Source organism: Oculina patagonica, chromosome 1, assembly GCF_052425735.1.
Source record: "Oculina patagonica isolate OP01 chromosome 1, crgOcupat, whole genome shotgun sequence".
In the NCBI taxonomy this organism is placed as follows: domain Eukaryota; kingdom Metazoa; phylum Cnidaria; class Anthozoa; order Scleractinia; family Oculinidae; genus Oculina; species Oculina patagonica.
Window position 1 is genome coordinate 34,677,963 of NC_135758.1, and position 24,939 is coordinate 34,702,901.

Here is a 24,939-nt window from a genome sequence, read left to right on the forward strand (position 1 = left end):
TGAAGTTTTGGCAACTGAACAAAATTTACCCCAGTAAGTCTGGTAACATTCGCATGCAAAATAAATTTGACCAGCCATTTGAGCTAAAAATGGTTTTAAACATATACTTTAAATGTATATTAATGCAAGAAAAAATTCGTAATTCTAGGAGTTGTTTATCTTTTTTCTTACATCTCTATTCTGTCTATTCTTGTAAAAAAAAAAATTATTTTGCCTGGCTAAACGAAATTGATCATTTGAGCGGGAGGTCGACATACTCGTAGGATCAAATTTTAAATAGCTTTTTAACATGTGTAAATGGGGTATTTTATCAACATCAGTCAAGTTTGTAATTGATTTTAACCGGAAACCAGACTTGATTTTATGTACCATGTACAGTTCTATACATCAAGTATAAACTTGATGCATCCAAAATACCAGCGAAAACTAAACTGATGTAAGAATTTTGTTCTACCGAAACTCCATAACCGTCTATTTTGTTAATTGCAGTTTCGACAAAGAAAGACAAAGAAAATAGCGACTAGGTCTTCTGAAAATACCTTAGTAAAACACGCCAAGAACGTATCAGAAAGCGACTTTTTCTGTCATTTCAGCTAGAGAGAGCGTTAACCGATCTCTTAACTACGATTGTTACTTGAATCAGTGTCTTGCATTATTACTGATCGAACTTAACATGCAGAAACCCCGTTTTGTAAAATGCGTGATACAGTAAAGCAAATATCATGTTATACTGATCAATACTTACGAGTCAGAATTGCAGCACGGTCCTGAAGTATTAACACTTTGAGTAAAACGTCTCGGCACAAATTGAGAATTGTCAGAAATAAAGATTTCAGACTTAGTGCATGCATTGTGTATTTATCACCCGATAATGAAACAGACTTTCCCAAATTAGACAATTACGTCTCAGACCTGAGTACGTGGATAAAGACGTAAAATGTGATAATTATCGCACTGAAATAAGGTTATTGCAACCGTAGTGCAATGAGTAATTTGATGGCAAAAAAGTAAAAAGAGTTTGCAAAACTAAAAGTACTTATTACTTAGATTTTTAAATGGTCCTAAATGGTTCCCTTTCTCGTCGTCTGCCTACTTTCACTCAGCTTCATTACAAAATATTTTTGTGATAGTCATTATAATAGGTAGCTAATAAACAGCAAAACGGATTTCAAAGTTTTGGTCCCTATTTCATTACAGGACCACTGACCCGGAACAGACCCAGAAAAGAGCAGAGACTGGGAACGAGCCATTTTGGTCGAAAAGCAAACAGTTCGGAAAGCAATGAGCGTAAGTTAATTAATGCTCTATTTGTCGCTGAATTTTTTGTTAGAAAAGAAATAAACACATAACTTTACAAAATATTCAGCAGACAGGGCTACTAGCTAACGGAAAAAATTTCACTAATATTAATTTAACTGTTCGAGTCATGAATCATGATTACCCTGCGTTTAATCCTGAAGTGACGTCAATTTTTTACAAACTGAACTGAAACACAACCTGCGATGCTAACTCTGCGCTTATTTCTTTGTCTCCATTGAACTTGTTTTTTTAACTGAGGATATATATCATAATGACTTCACTTTCACGTAATGCAAAACGTCACGTTTAAGCTTGGCTTCCGGTTCGAAACCGACCGGAAAAAGCTGTCCCGGAAGTCGACCGCAGCTGGAAGCACGAAGCTAACAAATTTCAAACGCTGGAACAGATCTGGAATACATCAACTTCTTGTTTAGAGACAATGCTAACACTCTGTCAAATTCCCCTGGCTTACAATTGTTTTTATCTTTAAATATCTTGGAAGTGTTTGTAGCTGAGAACAGCTTTTTAGTAGGTGGAGGTGAAATGGCAAGTAAAATCACTCGTTTACGGGGAAACCAATACCAAGGGCCTTCAGCTTCGCAGTACCTTCACTGAACGACGGCTGCTAATAGAATCTTATTTGCTAGATTATTATTTAGGTTTTGAATTTTCTATCATCAAAAGTATGAATACACAGTGATCTGCATGTCAGAGGTTAGACTTCCTTAACTGACTTTTTCGTTGAGTGTCCATTTGTGAAGAGAGATGGTCTATTGAAGCAAATTAAACTTTTATCTCCGTATGTTTGAAGTTGTGCGATCCAAAAATTGTTTCAGCGAATTCAAAAGAAGCTCAAAGACCAGTGTCGCTTATATCAAAAACTCATAAGGGGTTTTCTTCATAATCTTATGAAGGACATCTTTCTGTATCTTTAACTCAACAAGTCGACTCGTAAAAAACATCGTCCCATTTCTCTATGCTTGTACTATACACCTACCTGCGTGTTTTAATTAGTGTTACGCAGCTGCTGACAAATGTTGAATTTTCATGGAAACAAGGTTTAAATTCGAAGGGATGTTATATACATTCTCGGCTTAAAATCGCGAAAGACGATTGCATGTATTGTCTGAATTCTAAACAATTCAGAAAACAATGTAGTGCTGCAGCTGAGTTCTTTGACACGCAAACAGATCTAAAGAAACTGAGCCAAGATCCTGTTCTATAGGAATCAACACTTTTAACTTGGTTGGGTTTAAGTGTGTTCTGTTAACAAAAAATAAAAAAAAAACGTCTTTGTTTCGTTTGGTTGTTAAGTTTTTTAAGTGGCTGAAACTGCACAATTTTTTTTAGCGCTGAAACGTGCGTACTGTTGTTGTTTTTGTCAAACGTGCTGATTATTTTATTAAGACAGGACCGAAGAGTCCTCCGCTTTTATTTTCACGACCAGCCCCAGAAACCATAGGGTTGAACGGTAACGCGCGCGCACAGCGTGAATATTCATTTTGCTAAGTACCAATTTGGAAACACGAAGAATTTGTACGCGAATGCTTATACACGAAATGACACACGCATCTTAATTTGGTTTAATAATAAAATAATAATAAATAATAAAAGCTTATTTATCACGAAAATGTTTGAGCATAGCGATGTGGTCGTGTACAATAATGAATCAACTAACCCTAAAAACAAGTAAAGACTACACTAAGCATCCAACAACAACAATACACACCTCTAAATCCCTCTCAGCACCCGACTGCCAACGATCAGGGGGCCGCGTGGCCCCGGCGAGCGAGTCCCCGCGGGAGCCGGGCCTGCGGAGACCCAGCGGGAACGCCCGCGACAGACGTCACAAAGTGTTGAACCGACCCCCCGCGGGGTGACGCCGAGAGAGGCGAGAGAACAGGAGCAACCACGAGACGGGCGCGACAAGTAATGGCCGGACAGGTACATGGAGTGCACGCGACTGCGAAAAGGGAGGCCCTTATGGGTTTCTGCCAGCCCTTAATCAACATTGTCATTTAGTCGCAAGCTCAAGACACCAATTGGTGATGTTGCAAGAAGCCCTTGCTTGACTTTCCTTTTCTTGTTAGCCGTCTCATTGAATATGCCCTTTGTAATGATAAATTTAATGTCAATCGCTCTAACAGTACTCTTGGGAATTAAAGAGGTTATCGTGCAAGCATTTGCCAATTGCATAAATAAATCTGCTAGGACATGGTCTTCTAAAAAACACCATCACAGGTGAGTAACCGTTTAGGCGAAGAATATGCTCACTAAACCTTTTCTAGACTTTCTAGATTCACTTTCGGAAGCTACAGGGAAGTGGTCAGGGGTAGCCGCATGAAGCTAAAAGCTTGGGGCAAAAGCTGGTTGACTTAAATACCACAACAATGGGTAGTAAACAAAACTATTAGCCTGCCATGAAATAAATAGCAGTTCCTCTGTGTAAAATCAGTGCGTCTTTCCTGGGGCGTCTATGCACTAGTCCCACAGCGTACGGACAGACCTTTGAATTTGAATATGCTAAAAATGTTAACCTTTATCCTATAATATCATCAAGTTACCTGATTGTAGGTTTCTTGGAAAAGGGACACACTTTGTATTTGCTTCGACCTATACGTCAGTTCTCGAAACATTTATCTCTACGCGCTCTTGCACTCTCTTGCACAGAGTTTTGCAGAGAAGTGAACACTGAGTGTTGTGCTTTCACTTTTTATGAACCTCCCAAGTGCTTTCCCATTTGAATGATAAGGCACTCCTTTTCCGAGAAAGTCAATTTTCATTTTCCAAACGGCCCCCCGATTCCCGGATAACCCGGACGTCCGTTATTTCTGAGATTTGAAAGGGAGGTTAATTAATTCCTCTTTTAACAAAAGAGCGCTCTAGTTGCGGTGATGTTTGAAAGAAATACGAACACTACCTTACTTTATTGACATCGCTGTTGCAATGTCGACCACCTAAGGTACGCTAGGCTGCGAAGAAAATAGACTGAGAAGAGACGACTGATGCGCATGCCTGCTTACACTGCAGATTCCAAACAGTCTGTTGCGTGAGAACGCGGCATCACAAGAAGGACCTGGAACGAGTGTGAACTGAGGGCGGGCGAACTTTGCCCCTGCCGCTAAATCGTTCATGGTTATCTCGATAGAGAAATAATTGACTGTTTTATAGTCCATCTTCTGCTAGAAGCCGCTTGGCAAGCAGTGAAGCTGTACTGACCTGTAACAAGCGCGATCGAAAAATTAAAGTGGTCTGGGCTCAGCACCAAAACGCGGACTCAAGCCGGGCTCTGGAGACGAGATTGGTCTAATAGCGAAGCGCACTATTACTTGTTCGTGAATGCCTTGCACATGTGTAGACGGTATTTTAAAATGTTAATCTTATTTGCCCCGCCCGAAATTGACATCTTACAGCAGCGAAGTTTTATTTATTCCTTTCTTTATTGTTTACTTTACTCACAAAAAAGTACCATAATTATGCACTTGTCGTTTAGACAACAACGTAAGCATTCTGGATGTGGCTTTACAGATTTCATATTTGTTACAATTATCTTAGATAATACATCCACTTAAATTTGTTGAAAACCATTTACCTTTCAAATGTAAAGCGGTTAACTGGCTTTTAAGTAGCCTGTGTACAGTCGTCCCGCTCCGCTCAAAAAATCGCGATTTTTTTGACGGAGCGGGACGGCTGTACACAGGCTAGATTTAAATCTGGTTTCAATTTTCTTTGTATATAAATGTTGCCTACCGCAGAAAGTCCTCATAATAAAACCCAAGCGATCTGATTTCTTTTTTTTTTCTTTTTTAAAGTTACTTTAACCGGATTTAACTTAACCCGCGTAGCTGGTGTGAAATAGCTAGAACCTTTGGTTCCTAAAACTACAGAATAACAAATCATGTTATCCTCCCTTTTTTTATCCAACATACATTTATAACATTGATTCTGTTATTTACACAATAAATTATAGCCTTACCTACGAAGTGATAGCCTGCGAATACAGCCGCCTCTCACGCTCCGATCAGCTTGCTGCGTTCGGAGAATACGAATATGGTCTATTATGGGGTTTCAAAATTATGTGGGCGACTATGGCAAAAATAAGCGGTGTTTGAAGTCTTGAGTTAATTGAATTGACCGCGCGCTGCAGACTTGCCAATCACGTACCACGTGACCACGCACTGTTTGAACTGCGTTCCAATGTTCATGGCTATCACTCACGGAAAACACTCCAAGAGAGCTTCCGATTGTCCAATAAGAAAAAATAGCGAAACTGCGATCTCCGAGGCATAGGGACAAGTTATCCTATCGTTGGTTGCGTTTTAGCAAAGGCACAGCGCTGAACCTTACAGCCATCTTACCTTAGGTGAAGAAGACTGCTTTCTGACTATCATTATCATTATAATTGTCGTGAAAATTATTATTGTTATTGGTCTTGTTAGTATCGCACATTGTCCAAGTTGAGTTAAACATTGTAAAGCCGGCGAACAGGCTCACTAGTGTGGCTGAAAGGGCGAAAAGAAATCGGCAAGCGAAGTTAACCGCGGCGAGGAGAGAAGAACGGCTAGCTTGGCTCGCCGATCTCGGCTCACCCCACTCGCCGATTTTTTTTCACTCCACACCCAACTGAGGAGCCTGTTTGCAGGCTAAATGTTGCACGGTGTGCTCAAAATTGACGATTCTATCTGCATCTGGGAATAGTATGTCACATTAAATCACAAAATTTAGTCCCCTAATTAAGCCATTCACGGCAAAACTTGTATTCCCAAACCTTGAATACTGCCACCCATCGGTACCCTAACATTCCAAATTTCTAATGAAACACGCACTCCTTAATGTACGTCCTTGCAGCATATTTTAGCAGCAAAATTAAGCTACAACCAACGTTTCCTAAAAAGTGACAGACACTGATTGGGCCGAGGAATAATTTAAAGGCAAGTTTCCTCCTTTTTCTTCTTCCTGCAGTCAAAACCTGGCTGCGACAAGTCAAGCGTTTTCCGCGTGTTGGCGGCATTGGCTGAGGGTCATGTCGACGAGTTCTCTGACTCTCGAAGACGTTCGGGGATTATAGGACAGGGCTTGCAATAGCTCGACGCCTCCTTCTTCGGTGACAAGTTTGCAGTATTTTACAGCTGAAAAGGAAACAAATTATAGAGCGGTTTTCGCTTGAGTGTCGAAAGTAAATTGCGATTGCTTTGGTTTTGCATTACTACGCTTTGTGATTGGCTTAAAAATCTCGCGCCACTTTCTCAGCCAATCAGAACTAAAACCAAAACCAATCGTGACTCGCTCGCGCACGTTTTCCCGCGCCTCGTGCCAGTTACATGTATTTTCTTCGAGTTTTGATTGGCTCACTGGGATTGTCTGTGTCGTTTGTGATTGGCCAGAGTAATAACTTTGGTTTTGGTTTTACGACACTCAATTGAAAACTGCTCTATCGATATATAACAAGTCTCCTTCGCACTAGACTGTCCATAGCCTCTATTCTTCAACGCAAAAAGCTGGAGAATCGGCGAGCAAAGCAATCATGAGCAAAAAGAGGGGGGGAGGGGGGGGGGGGGGGGGGGGAAGCGAGCGAGAGAAACTCGCCCCACCCACCCCCTCGCGCCTCCGGTTTTGCATTGGCGTCCAGTTCTCTCGCCGTTTTTCCCCACGCTCATCGATCGAAAAAACACGAAATAAAAATAGAGGGCTGTGAACAGTCTACCCTCGCACCACCTGACCTCTAATGTAAAATAACGATAAAACTATGAAGTTTTTTTCCTTGTTTCCACATAAGGCAAACTACGAAAGCTACAAAATGATGGAAACAAAAACAGGGGTAGGGCTTTTTTTCTTCTGTTTCTTTTCTCGCGCGTGGTACTCCCGCTGTTGTCTTTCCTCTTTCGAGTTTTCATGCAGGCATTTTCTTACTGGGGTAATTTCTTTCTTGGTCCACGATCGAAGAATAAGACAACAATATCGACCTTCACGGCACGATTAAAAGTGTTGCTGGTCGAGGAAGGAAGAACGCAATTTGCACGCTCAGAAACAAAAACTACACGTCCAATATGCCCGGGAATATGATATGCCCAAGATACTTAGCGACTTTACAATTTGCAGGGGGAGGGTGGTTTTAATGTTATGTCTTCTTTATCCTCAACAAATGTTCCTGAATGAAGTGCACAGTATCTAAGTAATATTATTTTAAAGTGAACCAGCGTAGGCGAACTTACGGTCTACATTGCAGAGGTTAGCCAGCGCCCATGTAGCCCAGTAATGAATTGCAGGGGTATCACAGCCAGATATCAGCTTTAATATTGGAGCAAACGAGCTGGAAAGGAAAAGGAAAGAAACAGGATCAAGTAACACAACTGAAATAGAACACTGATAATCACAACTGATAAAGTGGATTTCAAATTCAAAACTTCTTAATTGGTCCACGATGTTCTAACCAATCAAGTAAGATTTTTACACCTTTCAGCCAATTACTTAGCCTGTCCGCCGCCGATCCCTCGAATTACTGTCCGTCCACCACAGAGAAGCTGTGCCTCTGACCGGCCTCCTAGTGTTGCATCTTTTTTTACCACTAGATTTTTAGATTTCTTTATTCTCTCCTTTACTTACCTTTTACCTTTACCGTCTTAGACCATTCACGAGAGCGTTTTACGAGCACGCCCTAGCCCGTGGAACTATGTCTATGTCTATGTCTATGTCTAAGTGCAACGAATCGCGGTTTTCGAATGAGTTTTGTACCTAATTCACTTGGGCGTTTACTGCGTTTGCTGGACTAAAAGTGCTTTTACCAAAAAACTGAAACACGCAAAGTTTTCCACAGTACACAGTACAACAGAGCTTTTTTATTATTATTATTATTATTATTATTATTATTATTATTATTATTATTATTATTATTATTATTATTATTATTATTAAGTGTCCTTTTAAGAAAGGTGTCCGCCGATGGCAGGTTAAAACTGCAGTGCTTGTATGAGGCTGCCGTAAACAAGCCGGTCTTTCAAGTGTTCGTTAGCGGAGGTTTGACCGTACGTTTAAAAATTTCAACGCAGAACTGCATTGCCCCCGTGATTATTAAAAGCAGTTACTCGACTTGGTGAACGACAGTCATATCTTTGGTGTTCGCAAGTCAGTCCCGCAGGCTAAGGAAATTTCCTGTGCAGAAACTTGGACATCGGTTGACTGGACAGGCAGCCTTCTGTCGCGGGTTCGCGGATCAGAAAGCCTCTTGTCGTGAGTTCGCGGGACAGGGGGCGTTATGTCGCGGGCTATACTACTGTCTATAGAATAAAATTCTTTTTTAGGAACATTAAAAAGTGTTTTAAAAATTCTTTATAGTGTGAAGAACTTTTAACGTACAAACGTTTCGGGCTAAGCCCTTCTTAAGTGTTGTGAAATGCTAAGCTTGAAACGTTTGTACGTTAGAAGTTCTTGACACCATAAAGAGTTTTTTAATCATTTTTCTATACTATTATCGATAACTACTATTACCGATAACTCATCTGACGGGGCGTGTCGATGTTCCATTTACCAATCGTCTCCACCTGTAGTAAAAACAGAACGAAGAGAATAAAAGGTTTAGTGTCTGCAGCACTGAAGTCGGTAGACACATACAATTTAAAGAAATCCATTTTAATGAAAGTAACGTACCAGTCTTTGCATGGCTTGTTCACGTGACACAACGGGGTTTGTCCAGTTATCAGGGCCGTCAAATACCAAGTGACTGATTATACCAGCGGCATTGTAAGTAACTTCCAATTGACCCTCAGTTTGCAACAGATCACTGGAAGGCACAACATTAGTGGAGGAATAAAATCAACTTTCTTCTAAGTTTAACATCGATCTTAGAACTGCTCATTGGTGTTGGCCGGAATTTGTGTCATTTTAAATCTCATTTCAAAAAAGAACAGCAACTTTCTTTTTTTTTTTTATAGGAAACGCTACCAGCAATACACTGTTTCAAGCGTCAATTTAGGCTTCTTCGCATTTTATTGACAGGCTGTAAAGAAACTTCTCCCCCCCCCCCGCCCTTCCAGGAATTCTGGGAAAATGGGGTCAAGCTGAACACGCTTGGCGCTGTGATCATCCCCTCCCCCATCCTTCCAAAAAAAAAAGAACGGGGCCAGTAAACAAGTATTTCTGGTTGTTGTAAGAGCTAAATCGAAACAAATCTGACGTAAAAATACAGTGAATTGCAAAAACCTTCGCGCCATTTTGCTCCCCAGTTTTGCTGCGTTTGCGTCTGACTGTATCCCAAAAGCACTCGTGTTCCAGAGTTTCTGAAGTGACGTTACGGCTAGCCTGCGCAGCAGGCGGGATTGATATTAAAATGAACTACAAGTTGCACTGTATTGCTATAGCATTATTTTTGCAAATTGCAATCATTACATATATGAGAAAAGCACTTGGTCGCGAATCCCGCCAATTACGCAGGATACGTAACGGCAAATAGTAGTAAACCAAAATGTACATTTACCCTAAAGAAATACAAAAAGTTCAACCTACTAGAAAACATGGGCGATTCTCATCAGTTCTGATCTTAGTTCAGCCACTTCTGCCACATTCCCCTGACAAGGAAATAAAATCTCCATCTAAATCACGTTCTAAATACAACACGTTCATTTAAAAAATTTGAATCACATTATTATTATTATTATTATTATTATTATTATTATTATTATTATTATTATTATTATTTTATTATTCTTTTTCAAAATCATGGGCAAATACCCGCATCCCGCGGGATCGTCTTACCATGAGTCCAAGCATGTTCCGCACCAGATCCCGTTGATCCCCCAGTTTCTGTCGAGGACAAAAGAAAAAAAATACTGAGATCCTACAATACTGTTTCAAAATACTTCTTTTCTTTGATTAATGTGGCCCTTTGGGCTTGTCACGCATGAGGGATTGTGTAACTTTATTGTGTGACAAGGTCAAATCTATCATTTCAGCTTTTTCAGCACATGTGAACAACTCACCATTTTACAATCCATGAAGAGCTCTATACCACCGTGGGTTATGAACAGTTCACAGTTTTCTGGAGTTTCATCTAAAAAAATAAAACAAAACATAACTTAACATCAATGCAATTACCTGAATGAATTAGCAGAGTCAGGAGCCCATTACCCAGAGCGTGCAACTTCCATATATATTTGTGCAACGGCGTTTTAACAAGTGAAGTTATTTTTAGCCAAGCCTTTCCCACGAAAAATGACTGTCTCCGAAGAAGTCAGCTACTTTGCGAGGAAATACCGCAAATTATTGCTGAAATACAGTCAGAACAATTCAAAGAAGATTCATCGCATGTTTCCTCCATGTTAACTTCCCTTGTGGTCGCGGTACTGTAGTTATGTATCAACAGTCTCTTACGAAATCGCTTGTGAGTGAAATAATTTGGCCAGAAATAATCTTCAGGGGCTATCCATTTATCATGTGTGGGCGTGGCTGACCTCATTGCCAATATCAATTTTGCAATGATTGGGGAAAAAACTAAATGGAACTTCTTTAACTGTTGTGGTACCAAGGATTAGAAAGTTTTAGTTTCCCAATGCCTTCAAATTAAAGGAAACCTCAAAATACATGTGATAGTATATTAAAGTTATGAATAATTACATTCAAAGGAACAAGAATGGTTGCAGTTAGAGAAGATTGAGGCAAACTTGAAAGATTTAGGCTAATTTTCTCAAGAAGCACCACGGATCCACAACAAAAAGTTATATAACGTTTCTTCAAATTATCCAAGCACGAATACTTTAATAAGATGTGCACCAGTGTTTTAACATTTTACAATAACTTGTTTAAAGGGACTGTGTCACTGCTAAGTTAATTTTATGTTATTAAATTATGTCAAATATGAATTCCCTATGAAACTAAATGTTTGCAAAGAAATTAATTCTATGATTCTAAATGACAAAACCATAGCTTCATTGCAGCCAAATGTGTCTCCCGGGCTTTATAATTTAAAGGTACAAGCCGGACAAGATTAACTTTGAAAACTGTTCCACCGGACCATATTTCAAAAACCCTTTTCGCAATCCGTTTCAATCTTCAATACTTTTGGCCATCCGTACCTTCTTTTTATTTGATGTGTTACTTAAATATTCCTTCACTGTTTTAAGAGGTTATTTTTTATATTTAAACGAGTTTGATGGTCATTTCCTATGCCTAAGTTTGGCCAAAATCCGTGACATGGTCCCTTTAAGTCATGTATCATGTTTCCTTCCACTTGAGGACTCATGCACAACTTGCTGGTCATCACAGTTTTTCCTTACAGTTGTTTACCTGTAACATTCCACAGCGCACTCCAGCAACACTCCAGAACTTGACCGTGGTCCTAGGCAAGATAATGTTTTTAATCTTAACAATGTTAAACCACAAACAATAATCTATGCACATATTGTGGTCCTACAATGCAAACTATTTGTAGAAACAGGGTGGAATTTCCATAAAGGGCTCTCATATCATCAGTGTATAATTAAATTTTAACACGATCGTGCTAGACATTTCTGTTCCTCTGTTTCCTCAGAAGATTGTTGAAAAATGACAGAGGAATCTAAGCTCCTTATACCCTTTCTACAACTCTCTGAAGAACAATGGTGGACTCAGACCAGTCCATGTACATCGACAACTCAACAATCATAAATCACGCTGCTCTCAGTAAAGGCTCAACTGTTTACTCCACGTAGCCCATGTTCCCGGGGGCCCATATTTTGGAGGGGGTGTGCCGCTAGAATGAAGCCCTACCCATACCAACCATGTTCAGCTGATTTTGCAACCCAACGACGACACAAAATCCCTACCCATCCCAGACTTGCATGTAGAACTGACATATCAGTGTTAATGGAAAACCACGTGAACCGATGCCGCGATGATACGTTTGGAGCCCACCCGAGCGGACTAATCGTCATACCGTCGAGCCCAGCAAATGCTACCCCAGACCAAACCCACACCCACCCAGACTAAACTGCTTGAAAACCAACCCTCACAGCAGCACAACCAAAGCCAGGGGAGTGCCCCCCCCCCCGGGCCCATGTTATTTAATGCACAGATACGTTAAACACTATTCAGTGAATAAGAGATCACAAAACCAGACACACTCCCTACTAAATAGTGATTTATCCAGTGGATCAGCATTAACCATCCTTTCTAAAACCAGGTCCTGGCCCCCATGCATTTTTCATTATAATTAGTCCAACTGGGACATGGAGCCTCTTCCCCTCAAAACAACATCGGAGGAGGAGAATTTACACAGGCTTGACAGCATCAAGAGAAATAACGAGTAATAATTACCGGGCTATTTCCCATCTTGTAGCGCATGATTTGTATGATTTTCTATAAGTAAAACAAATAATTATTATCACTGAAGATGAATTGTTCAACAATGACACGAGCATGGGACAAAGAAAAAATCTGAGTCCCCGATGAGAATTCGATTTTTTCCTCCCAGATATCTGAGAGGCCATGGGGTCGATTCCTGTGGTGGACTCAGATTTTTCTTTGTCCCATGCTCGTGTCATTGTTGAACAATTCATCTTCATTATTTACCAAAAAGCTTAAAATTTACCATCTTTATTATTGACCAAAAAATGAAGTTATCCAGGCAACAACATTGTGTCAATAACACTAAGATAGATCATCAAAATAGAAGATAATATTTAGGTATTTAATTAACAAGACAACATTTACAAACTAAGAAAAAAATTATTCCAACAGCCAGGATTTCCAACGATGCTTTAAAAAAATCATTTAAAAAAAAAAAGCACGGGGAAGAGCACAATTAAACATGTATAAACTGGTCATCTTTTGGGGAAATTATGGGTAGCGAACACTTTAAGCAGGTTCATCCACCAAACTCAGGAGCAACAAGTTCATAGAAGAGTTCATTCAAGAGGAACTTGACTTACATGTACATCATGTATCTTTGAATCACCCATTTAGCATACAACCTCTTACAAGAACATAATATAGATTTTCTGTAAAATCAAATTACAGTTACCGGTACCAGTAGCTTACTTTTGAAAGTACTTTCAATTTCGCTTCAGCAGTATGATTATACGGATCATAAATAATAAAAGACGCCAGCCAAGACGTTGAAACAGTAAACGTTAAACAGTAGGTCGTATAAACAGTAGTTGGGTGCTAAATAGAGGATGACTGCTTAAATACAGTGCCACTTTATACTAATGTAACACATAATTCTCAGACCAAAAATTAAAGGAAATGTAAGGAATTCTGTAAGGAGAAATAATATATTGAGCTTGTGGGAAAAATAACTTAGTTACCTCTACACCTTCCAGGTCTCTACCCACTACAAGTTTCTGTGAATCTTGCACCTAAATAAAAAACATTATAGGGTAAACACAATTACTGGTGTCACAGTAGTTTAAATAAACAGAAATGTGCTTAAAATCCCAATTGGTGGGAGGCTAACCCATTGGCTATATACAAAGCATGAAGGAGTTGAATTCAAGACCACCGAACACAAAATTGCTCAAGCTCTGGTGGAAGGGAGAAGGATTTGACCCCAGGACGTCTGGATTACAAGTCCAGTGCCCTAACCACTAGGCAATGCCATCTCCACAATGAATTAAAAATAAAAATCCTTTAAACCGAGCCTTAATCAAGTGGTTCAATAACAAACTGATAAAATAAAATTCAGAGATGCACTAGATCGTCTTTTTCTGACATTATACTTCCAAACATTCATTTAGATGTCGCTAAAAAGTCTTTTTATTATCATGGTGCATCCATTTTTAATTGTCTTCCGACGAACATCAAAACTATGCAGCCACAGGATTGTTTCCAAGCTATCTCTGCTTTTATTCTTAGGTTATTTTTAGAACATTTTAAATTCTTTTATTTTTTTTATGAGAACAGTTACTTCTTAAACTTTTTTTTTTAGCATTTTAGCGTATCTTTTTAAAGTAGTTTTTATAGATAGATAGATATTTTATACATACTCCTTTACTTTAATTTGTTTTATTTTACACAGGGCCCCCGTTGATACCAGTCCTGCGACTGAAGGGGTCACCCTGTTAAAATATTGATTTTTATTATTTATTATTTAATAAGATTATACTGTTTGGCATCATTAATAAGGAGAGCACTGGGATAGCGCAGTGGTGAGAGTGCTCGCCTCCCACCAATGTGCCCCGAGTTCGACTTCTAGAACCGGCATCATATATGGGTTAAGTTTGTAGTTAGTTCTCGTCCTTGCTCTGGTAGTTTTTCTCCAGCTCCCCTGTTTCACTCCCTCCACAAAAACCAACATTTCTAAATTCCAATTTGATTGGGAATCCAAGGGCCGTGACAGGTTTGTAAGTTGCAAGACTATTAAGTAAAATAAAGACAATTTATTTATTTATTTATTCATAAAAGTTTTCTCACCTGACATACTAGCATATTACACAGGCCAATACAGATCCTCTGTATGAAGTCATTCTTGTGTATCATGGCAGTCCTCAGTAAAACCTTCACCAACCTTCTGTAGTCACAAGACTGCAAGGTACACAAAGATGCTTAACACGGATAGGCACAACGGTAGCACCTTAACAATAAATTATGTAGCATTATAGGTATGCAATGCATGCATAGAGCCACAGGTACAAAGGTCTTTCGATGCATTACTTTCCTGGACTGTTATATAACTTGTAAAATTCATTAACTATTCATGAGGGTGCAAACCAATCCCAGCACTGTATTCAGATCACATGTACACAACTGTAAACCCCAATACAAATCAAACAATAGAATTAACTTTTGATACAGACTCCGGCTCAGCTAATTAGTATTCATTAACTTTTGAGACAGATCTCTACTGATTCGCATAACAAAACTTTGTATTCAATTTATTGTATTCATTTCACAAGTAGAATAAAATATTCGCGTCCGATCTGTATGGCCGTTTACAATGGCTCGCCTATCGGCTCGCCATTGTAAACGCCCATACAGATCTCCCGCTCATATTTTATCTACTACATAAAGTTCCCCCTGAAAGTAGCGATAACATTTAATGGTTGTAAGTAAATCCCAAAAGAGGCAACTCTCCAAAAGTAACAACCCTGAGAAATAATGAGTCCAGACGTACTTTGACCTGTTATATATGGGAAAAAAATGAAAATGAAAGATAGATACCAGAAGATCAAGAGGTAACATAATGATATCACTTTGTTTGATGTGACGTGTGGTTCCACAAAATATCCATGCCCACACTCCATGGGGAGGTAAGGATATTTTCTGGAACAACACAATACAAAACTAAAATTCTTTTCCACATTGGCTCACGTGTGGTACATGTTTTAGCTAATCAAAAATAGCAATCCCCTGAAAAATGCGAACCTCCAAGAGAAGGGATAGGAATGAATTGGACAGGAGCAATGGTACTCATCTCCTTCCACATTCTTTAAAATCAATGTGCATTCAATTACTGTAAATAAGAATAAAAATACAATTGTTGCTTACCATTTCACTCGGAATTCTGAAGTTGCATAGAGTGAGGCAACAATTCCTCTGCATCTGCAGGAAAAAAAAATATACAGGTCGCAAAAGATCTTACTAACCTACTGCTAACCTAAATTGATCTTTGATATCCTAAATCTGAAAAGATTTAGTAATAGCGCTCCAACAAAAGGGAAGTCTCGAGCCAAGCGGCCCATACTGCTGGAGCTTATCCTGGTTTCTGTAGCATTCCCCCCTGAATGGGATGCTAGTCCATCACAGGGTACCCACCCAGCATTATCATAATGTCGCTGGTACCCATTTATACACCTGGGTGGAGAGAGTCACCCCTTGCATTATTCATTATGATTTGACCAACTGAGAGTAAAGTGTCTTGCCCAAGAACACAACACAGTGACCCTGGCCAGGACTTGAACCCAGACCGCTCCATCCAGATTCCAGTGCACTAATCATTAGGCCACTGCGCCTCCCATTGCTCCAACAAACAACACTAAAACTGTGTTTACCTGTGACTCAGCAACATGATATTCCATGGCACTTAGAGTGACCTCAATAACACGTCTGAAAAAAGGAATTATTTTTATTTGGTATAATTGACAGTCAACTGTATCATAAGCTAAATAAAAAACGGAGGCAGACAGTAAAAGAGATCTTTGAGGATTTTTCTTTGGAGGGGGTGCACCAAAAAAACACATTTTTTGGCAGAATACCAGTTGTATTAGAAAACCCCAGGTCATTTCGGGGGGGGGGGGCACACCCCCTGCACCCCTGTAATACCTTAGGCCCAGGGGGTCAGGTCACGTACAAAGGATGTGAAGTTTGCATTTAAGCTTAGTTGCCCACATAACCATAACCATTATCAGAAGCATGAAGTGGCTAGGAGTATTTCTACTCCCCCATGGATGGAATGCTAGTCCATCACATATCAGCAACTTCGAAATGTAATGTAAAAACTACAAAATTTTTTGTTACAAAGACAGTTAACCGACACTTTGGCATGGCATGCAATTAGCACCAGCCCCTTGTTAAAGCCAAGTGGCTCATCAGGCCAGAGCGGCCAGGAGTTCTTCTACTCCCCTCTGGATGGCTGGTCCATTGCAGGGTTACCCCCAGCAGTAAATTCACTAGTACCCATTTATACACCTGGGTGGGGAGAGGCACTATGAGAGTAAAGTGTCTTGTCTTTGAACACAACACAGTGCCCCGGCCAGGGCTCGAACCTGGACCGCTTGATCTGGAGTCCAGCGCGCTAACCATCCACTGCCACTCACACACCTACCTTCTGAGATTGGTAATTTTGTGTGCACAATTATGTGTGTGATTTTCACATGCCAGTTGGGGTTGTTTAGTGTGAGATTTTGTGTAGAGTTTGTGCTTAAATCAACATCATTGTTTTTGCCTTGAAGAGTATCTGTTATTGCTTGTGAACAGTTATTTACCTCTTTAATTCAGCAGACAGCACCTGTGGTGGATCATCATCATCATCTCTGGACAGATGATACAAAGAAGCACTAACAAAAAACAAAGGATAAAACAATGAATCAAAGCTCCTTTCCACTTATGGAAAAATTATTCTTCATTTCTTGTTTATAATGAATTTAGTTACATACAGCTTGGGCTAACAGTTGTCTTTCTCCACACCCACAATTATAACCCTGCTTGGGAGGCATCAAGATATGACATCTACAGAAATCTATTTAATGTATCTGATCAGTTTGCTGCTTGCTGCTTGTATCTGATCAGTTGGTCGTGTTCTTATTTTTTATGGTTAGCACAAGTAACAACTTATCCTGGAGACTACATGGATTTCTGTTGAGCTACAACCATGGACATATTTTGTTGGAACACTCTTAAAAAAAAAATTATGACTGTTGCAACTGTTAAATATGTGACAGTACCCCTGTTCCCCTTTCAACGTTGTCAAATGGTAAGACGCTTTCATGAGGCCCTGCCACCAGGGTAAATTCCGACAAGCGTCATGGCCCAAAAAGTAGCAACAGCACATACAATAAAATCACGACAAATGACAAGCCTTTTGAAAAAAACTTAAATTCCCACAAGGACAAGTAATTTCCATTCAATTTCACTACCAACAGCGACACGAAGTTTGATAAAACAGCGACATGGCGCATTTTTGAATTTAGACAAGCGACACGGGAAACCCCCCCCCCCCTGGCAGGGCCTCTTTTATGTGTCAGATGAATGTTTTGGGACAACATTGCATAAGGGTGGGAGGGGCAACACTTGTGACCATGGTTGTAAATTTCCTGAGCAGGGAATGAAATTGAGAATGAGAAACTAGCATGAAAGATGGTCATTACCTTCCAGCAAGTTGAATATGTTTATCCTTGCGATGACTTTCCATGGCACCCAGCACAACCTGTTTTTTAAAAATAAGGAAATAAAACTTTCCACTCCCAAGGACCAAACTCAAGTTCACTGAAGACCTATGGACATAACTTCTACAAAACTGACAATCTACTATTAATAGCTTCTCTTTAGTATGTGTCAGTAAGCTGAAATGTACCGCAACAAACACTGCATTTAATAAGCCCATGTAAAATATAGTCTGCTATTCCAGCTGTTAAAGCATGTCTACATCCAAAGCTATTTTTAAAATGCAATGAAATTTATTTGTTGAACTGGTACCCAGGTGTCAAGCACCCCCAGTTCTGCCTGAGGGACCCAAGTCACTCACAATGTTGCAACATCCACAAAGAAGATTGATAAAAAAGTTGCAACAATTATTCTTTCAGCTCATAAAACACCTTGATATGTAGATTATAAGTGTCACTTGAAATCATAATTTTTGCCAAAATGGTTTCAATATTGTCTTCCTTATAGAGGCATTTCAAGGGTTCCATTCACTTCCTTTATCAAAATGTCTGACATTTCTAAATATTGCTACTTTTATGACTGTAAAGAAATCATTATGAGCGACTATTTAAATTTAAGCTGCTGAGTAGTATGCCCAGGGGGGGGGGTACTTGCAGTATACATGACGGGGGGGGGGGTCCGACGGAGCTTCATATTGCGAACCCAAAAAAATACATGAGCCTGAAATTTTACACCCAAAAATATACCTGACATCAAAATTTTCTACCCCAAAAAGTACAAGACCTAGCAATTCTATACTGATTTATTCAATAAAACAGACTTTAAGACCTAAAAAAATATATGACAGATCTCTTGACCCAAAAAAATACCGAGGGTGTAAATTTTCAACCGAAAAAAATACGTCGGACCTCCCCGTCATGTATACTGCAAGTACCCTCCCTGGGGTAGTATGTTCTTATCACGTTTTGTTTGTTCTTCAATAGCTGTAAATCTACCATGACGAAACAGATGGCGGCTGTACAACTTAATTTGTACTCCAAATTAATTTTTTTTTAAAAGGTACTGACAAAACCTTGCAAACCTAATGCAGCCAATAACTGAGCACGTAGATAAGACCCATTTTTGTGAAAATGTTCCTTTACTAACAGCATTCTGTACATGAGGTTTGAAGTTTTTAGAACTTTTCTGTGTTTTTTTTTTTATCAGCAATTTTAAGGGTCGTGCAATAAGAACTATGGGTAAATGCACCAGTTGCCATTATTTTTCTTATGAAGGATTGAATTGCAGCACTCTTGGGAGTGACAGAGTAAATGGCTTACATTGCACAGTAAATTTTTGTCCAAACCAGGTTCTCCTCTCCTTATAAGGTCAAACAACTCTCGCATAGCACTGATCAGAAATGTGGGTCTGTCATTGTAAATTTTCACTGACAATGTGACCTGCTTCACATTTGCATTTCCAGATACCTGCAGTGTTAAAAAGAAGTCATTAGAAAAAACTTTCAGTACCTGAGTATTTGCTTTAGCTTGTGAGTTAAGAATGAGACTAACTGAACAGGGCCATGAGCGCGATTTTTGTCGGATGGGTGTGCACCTTGAAGTTTTGAAAAATGAAGTTATTAAAGTCGACATTTCCTGCATTCTGAGAGTGATTATAACCCTCAGCCTAATGGTGCACCCATCGCACACCCCCCCCCCCCTGCTAAAGCAACTGATTTTAAGCTATGGCTGGACTATCATAAGAAGATACAAAATTTAAGTTGGTTTGAGGTCATTCACTGTTGGTTAAGTCTGCTTTAGGGACTTAATCAAGAAGAAGAAGTGTAGGGATGGACCCACCCCCCCAAAATTAAAATATAGAGAAGGGTTCCAGGAAGAGGGGTCAATCTAAGCAGTCATGGAGGCATCGTACACTAGAAGAGCTGAAAGAAAAGAACCTATCTTGGCCAGAGACTGGCAAAATTGTGCCACATAAAGTTTGGTGGAGAGCCATGGTGGTACCCTATACTCCCCAGGGACGGCTGAACATTTTCCCAACTGGGGGGGGGGGGCTGACTAGTGATTTGAAGTGGGGGGCTTAAGAGACTTTTTTTTGGAAATATTGAGGAGGCTTAAGCCCCCAGCCACTTCCCCCCAGCTCCACCATCCCTGCTCCCCTAAGAAGTGAAGATGGCAAAGAGAGAAGTCTGCTCAAGGGTAAACTACATGTAACCCACACAGTTTAGTACTTTTTATTATGTTCTATAACCAGGCAATGGAATTCAGGTTACATGCTCTTGTTGCAAGAAATGGCACACTTGGCATGTCAACACTGAGTCGACCACCACACTTCCAAGAGTGTGATAAGTAAAATGATAATACCAAATGGACCCTATCAGAAAGTTGTTAAAAATACACCGGAAAGATTAAAAATTTAGTAACAAACTTGATTGATACCACAAACATCATTGCAAATTTTAATACTGTTACTTACTTCGTCTGCAGGAATTCCTGGAAAAGTGCACATATCTGTCATAAACAATCCTAGAAATTTTAGCCTCTGAGGATAACATTTTTTAAACAGCTCCAGGTCCTTAAAACTGAATTTGGTATTACCTGATAGAAAAAGAAAATCAATCTCAGTTCTCTACTAAAAGAACATGTATAAAAGGTTTTGTTAAATAACTAACAAAGATCGTAAGGGAGATGTGTGATGGTCAATATTAAGGCAATTTTTTTAGGAGGGTTGGTAATGTTAATTGAGCTTATTTTGGAATTGGTTGGACAATGTTGGAAGTACTTAATAACAAGAAGTACCTCAGGCAAAATTGGCAATCTCTCAATCCCTTGTTTTAGTAGGCTGGCATCTGTGAAACAGGCCAGGGGCAAAAATAATAAATTGGTGTCTGATAACACAATATCTCTTTTAGTTAGGAGGAAGTAAAAGTTGCTGATACCATTGTTTAATTTGTTTAATTTGACATTATTATGCTTACAAGAAATTTATTGTAAACAAAGAATTTACCCATAACTGCATGTACATAGTACTCAAAATCATAACATCACCTGAAAGGTCCAGCCATGTTAAATTTGGAAGAGATGGCAGCAATCTTTCCAAGAAAGGAGTGTCTGCCAAAATCTGAGCGCATTGCAAGAATGAATGCATCCCAATTGGTTCCTCAGGATCATCCTTTGATAAGTCAAGATGCCGCAACTGGGTCAGTTCTTCTAAAGTTTCTATCAGCTCCTCGCATGACAAAAACAGTTCTCTACAGTTGTATAGTGACAACCACTGCAGGGTTCTGAAAACAAAGAGAATAATCTTTTATATACTAATAAAAACTGATAAATAAAGCAGCAACTGAAGTAGACCTCTTTAGCTTTGTATTTTTGTTGTCCCATTGTAGACCACGTGATGCTACCCTTGAGAATTATTTCTTTCAAATTCAAACAAATTCACGTGGAAATGAACGTATAATTACCAGAAAGACAAAGGAACAATTCTCTTGAGAGTGTCATGTGATCTACAATGGGCAATTTACATACGTAGCTAAAGAGGTATATTGCTTCTTATTTACGCTGTTAACAAAACCGGTTGATTTCAGTTGCCTGCTAGTGGCAAATGATAACTTATGACTTTAGTTAAGACAGCTGTTATCACAATCTCAAAACCAACACCATAAGAAAATTTCATGTACATCACAAATTGAAAAAAGAATATTCATACTAGACAACAGTTAGTTCAAGATGGTCAGCCATTTCTGGTCTGCCATTTGGGAGCTTAAGCACAGACGTTTTTGATGCATGAACAGTAGCCGAAAATGGATTGTTTTCATCTTTGGCACGTATTAGTGACATTCTGTTTGAAAATTCAATTTGTAATACCTGATTCCCTCTATAGCGCGCGCCTGCAGGGAATCACGGTAGTTGTATTCATCAAACCATGCGCGAGACTCAGCAACGCGCATCGTTGCTGAGTCTCGCGCAGGTTTGATGAATACAACTACCGTGATTCCCTGCAGGCGCGCTATAGAGGGAATCGGGTATTGCTAAAACAAAGGCTTTGCAACAAATTTTGAAGGTAAACGTTTGTCAAAAACATTAACATTCGCCTTGCAGGTGCTGTCTATGGTTCAAAAACGACTACCCTTATAAGGTGGCTATGCCATTTCTGCACTGAAGTAGCCAGCCATTTCCAGAAAACTCACAGATTTGACAACACACAAGGCTGACTTGAAACAGCCTTCACTATTGCTATCCATAGCACAGTGATTGTTTTTTCAACTATCAAGCAACTGGAGTTTCAATAAATGACTATCCAGTGGATAGCATATTACAAGTCGAAGCTCCAGTGAGTGGACACCTTCAGGAAGCAAAAGTGTTCGTAATTGGAACTGTCTGCTAACGGGAATGATCGTTTTTACTCAGAGAGGTTCTCAAAAACTTCAAACCTCATGTACAAAGTTGAACCTCTTTAATACAGACACCAAAGGGACAAGGAAGAGTGTCAGTGTTAAGAGTGGGGTTTGGTGGGAGGATTGGGGAAGGTGTCGTCTGCATTAGAGATAAAGTTTATTTTTAATTTTTGTCACTTTTGGGCCAGTCCGTAATAGGAAGGTGTCTGTTTTATAGAGGTGTCCATAAGGAGAGGTTCAACTGCATTACAATTCAGAGAGTAACTGTGCCCATAATTTCAAATAAGCCTCACACTGCATGTTCAGCAGATATTGAAATCAGTCACCGGCGCCGCCAGTTGCTTTGAATACTCGAAACTATAAACTTTACTCAATCCAGGCTGCATTCTGTGTAGATTTACCCTGAAGATCTTTGGTGTGGATTTCAAAATAATGGCTTGATTTATACAAGAGACAGAGGATCCATTTGGACAAACATGCATTTTTATTGGGCGAGCATTTTTTAGTCTGTCAGATAAATTATCTGTGTATATAAAATTATACAGGCAAACAGACAGATCATCCGTCCAGACAAACTATCCAACAAGTTCATCAGTTAGCAGATGAATTACGCAGATAGTTCGTCTCGACAGATTATCTGTCTGTTTGCCCGTATAAATTTATACACAGACGAATTATCAGATGAACTAAAAAATGCTCACCTAATTAAAATGCAAGTCCGTCCAGACGGATCATCCGTCTCTAGTATAAATCGAGCCAATTTGTGCAGCGTTGTGGTATATGATCATAGTCGGCATGTTTTAACTGGTGAACAGATGACTTATTTAAGCTAAGAATAATAAAGGTCCTTGGCATAGACTTACAAAAAACCTTGGCATATCTTTGGCGTGGTGTGTACACTAGCTATATATGTACTGAATGCAGCCTGGCACAACCCAATTACAATAATGTGATTAAAAATAGATCATACCCTTTTATGGTTTCCAGTGGTTCAATACTTTCAATCTTTCCACACTTTGATAAATCAAGATTGGTCAGCAAGGTCATAGTCTTTACAGGCCCTAGTGACATAATATCTGTGTCACTAACGTTTAAACTGCGGAGCTGGATCAGGGCTGACAGCCACTCAAAATCCCTGTCCTCCAAAAATGTCTCTGACACATCCAGACTCTTTAATCTGGTTAAATGTTGCAGTTCATTGAACGCAGTGATTCTACGACAACGGGACAAGTTTAGAGAAAACAGAGTGTTCTTGCATTTTATCAACGACACTATGGATTTTTCTGACACTTCCTCACAATTTGATACGTCGACTTCTCGTAGTGGGTGAACAGAAAGAACTGCCAACCCGGAATCCGTTATAGTGGCACCACTAACATGTATTTTTGTGATCCTACTTGTTTGTATATTAGCAAAATACGTTGCGACAAAGTCATCATCGCACTGTCCCGTCTTGAGCTTTTTATATATGAGTGCTTCGCATATATCCTCAGGCAAAAAAGTGTTTTCATTCCAAACCTTGGTAGATTCGAGGTATCTCAGAGAAGACTCAACGCACATCTTGGCCAAAGAAGAAACAGTGCCCGTGGCACCGTGAGTTAATGAGTCTTTTGTCATCTTTTACAATGACTAAATTTCCTTCCCTTCACGGCATAAACACACTTGATCGTACAAAAAAAGCTTTGAAGTGAAAATGAAATTGATTTGTCCACCAAAACGTAGAACTTTGCTGTCTGTACTGTTGATTGACTTTCGATTTACATCGTTCCCAGGCTCTCTCTTTATATCACCCTGGGATGTGTGACTTCTTCCATGTACACAAGTCAAATCATGCGAAAAAAAATTTAACAGTGATTTTTTCTAAACAGTGGTTGTACTTATATTTTATATTCACCCCATGCCCCACAGTGTACCTTAAATTTAGTAACTATATATTTTTATTAAAAAAAATGTGAAGGGAGGTTACTCGAAGCTACTTGATGGATGTTTCTTGGGACATAATAGTGAGGCTTACACCAAGTAGTTTCCCTAAAGGGAAGTGACAAAACACATCCCTGCGGGTCCCCCTGTGGTCATTCTCGTCCCAAGGGGCTGATCAGAGAACTGATTGGTAAATATCAGTTTCCGAAAGTAAAATTGCCTTGTGTGATCTTGCGTTGAATTGTCAAAAAAATTATCTAGAGCAACTTTACCCATTGAATTTCTCTATATTTTTGGTTTTTTTTTTTAATTTTGGTTTCTTTTTTATTATATAGGGTGGGGGTTCCCACAAAGCAATGATGGCTACCACTCTTCTCTACATCATGAGGCCCTGCCAGGGTAAATTCCGACAAGCGACATGGCCCAAAAAGTAGCGACAGCACATAAAATAAAAATTATCGCAACAAACTTTTGGAAAAACTAAAATTCCAACAAGGACAAGTAATTTTCCTTCAAGTTTACAACCGACAGCGACACAA

At 39.4% G+C, this 24,939-nt stretch overlaps 1 protein-coding gene across 1 annotated transcript; it reads right to left on the minus strand.

Moving 5' to 3' along the window:
- Positions 1-4,720: 4,720 nt before the first annotated feature.
- On the minus strand, positions 4,721-24,236 carry LOC144666069 (protein zer-1 homolog). The gene is made up of 19 exons (XM_078527424.1): positions 23,451-24,236; positions 21,132-21,367; positions 20,560-20,681; positions 19,407-19,553; positions 18,072-18,130; positions 17,190-17,261; positions 16,257-16,311; positions 15,754-15,807; positions 14,680-14,790; positions 13,575-13,625; positions 12,583-12,624; positions 11,575-11,626; positions 10,272-10,342; positions 10,048-10,095; positions 9,799-9,860; positions 8,944-9,076; positions 8,785-8,837; positions 7,512-7,609; positions 4,721-6,428 (listed from the first exon to the last, which is right to left on the minus strand). Exons 1-19 carry the CDS (start codon positions 24,095-24,097, stop codon positions 6,283-6,285), a joined length of 2,259 nt encoding a protein of 752 aa, XP_078383550.1. The 5' UTR covers positions 24,098-24,236; the 3' UTR covers positions 4,721-6,282.
- Between the last annotated feature and the right edge of the window lie 703 nt (positions 24,237-24,939).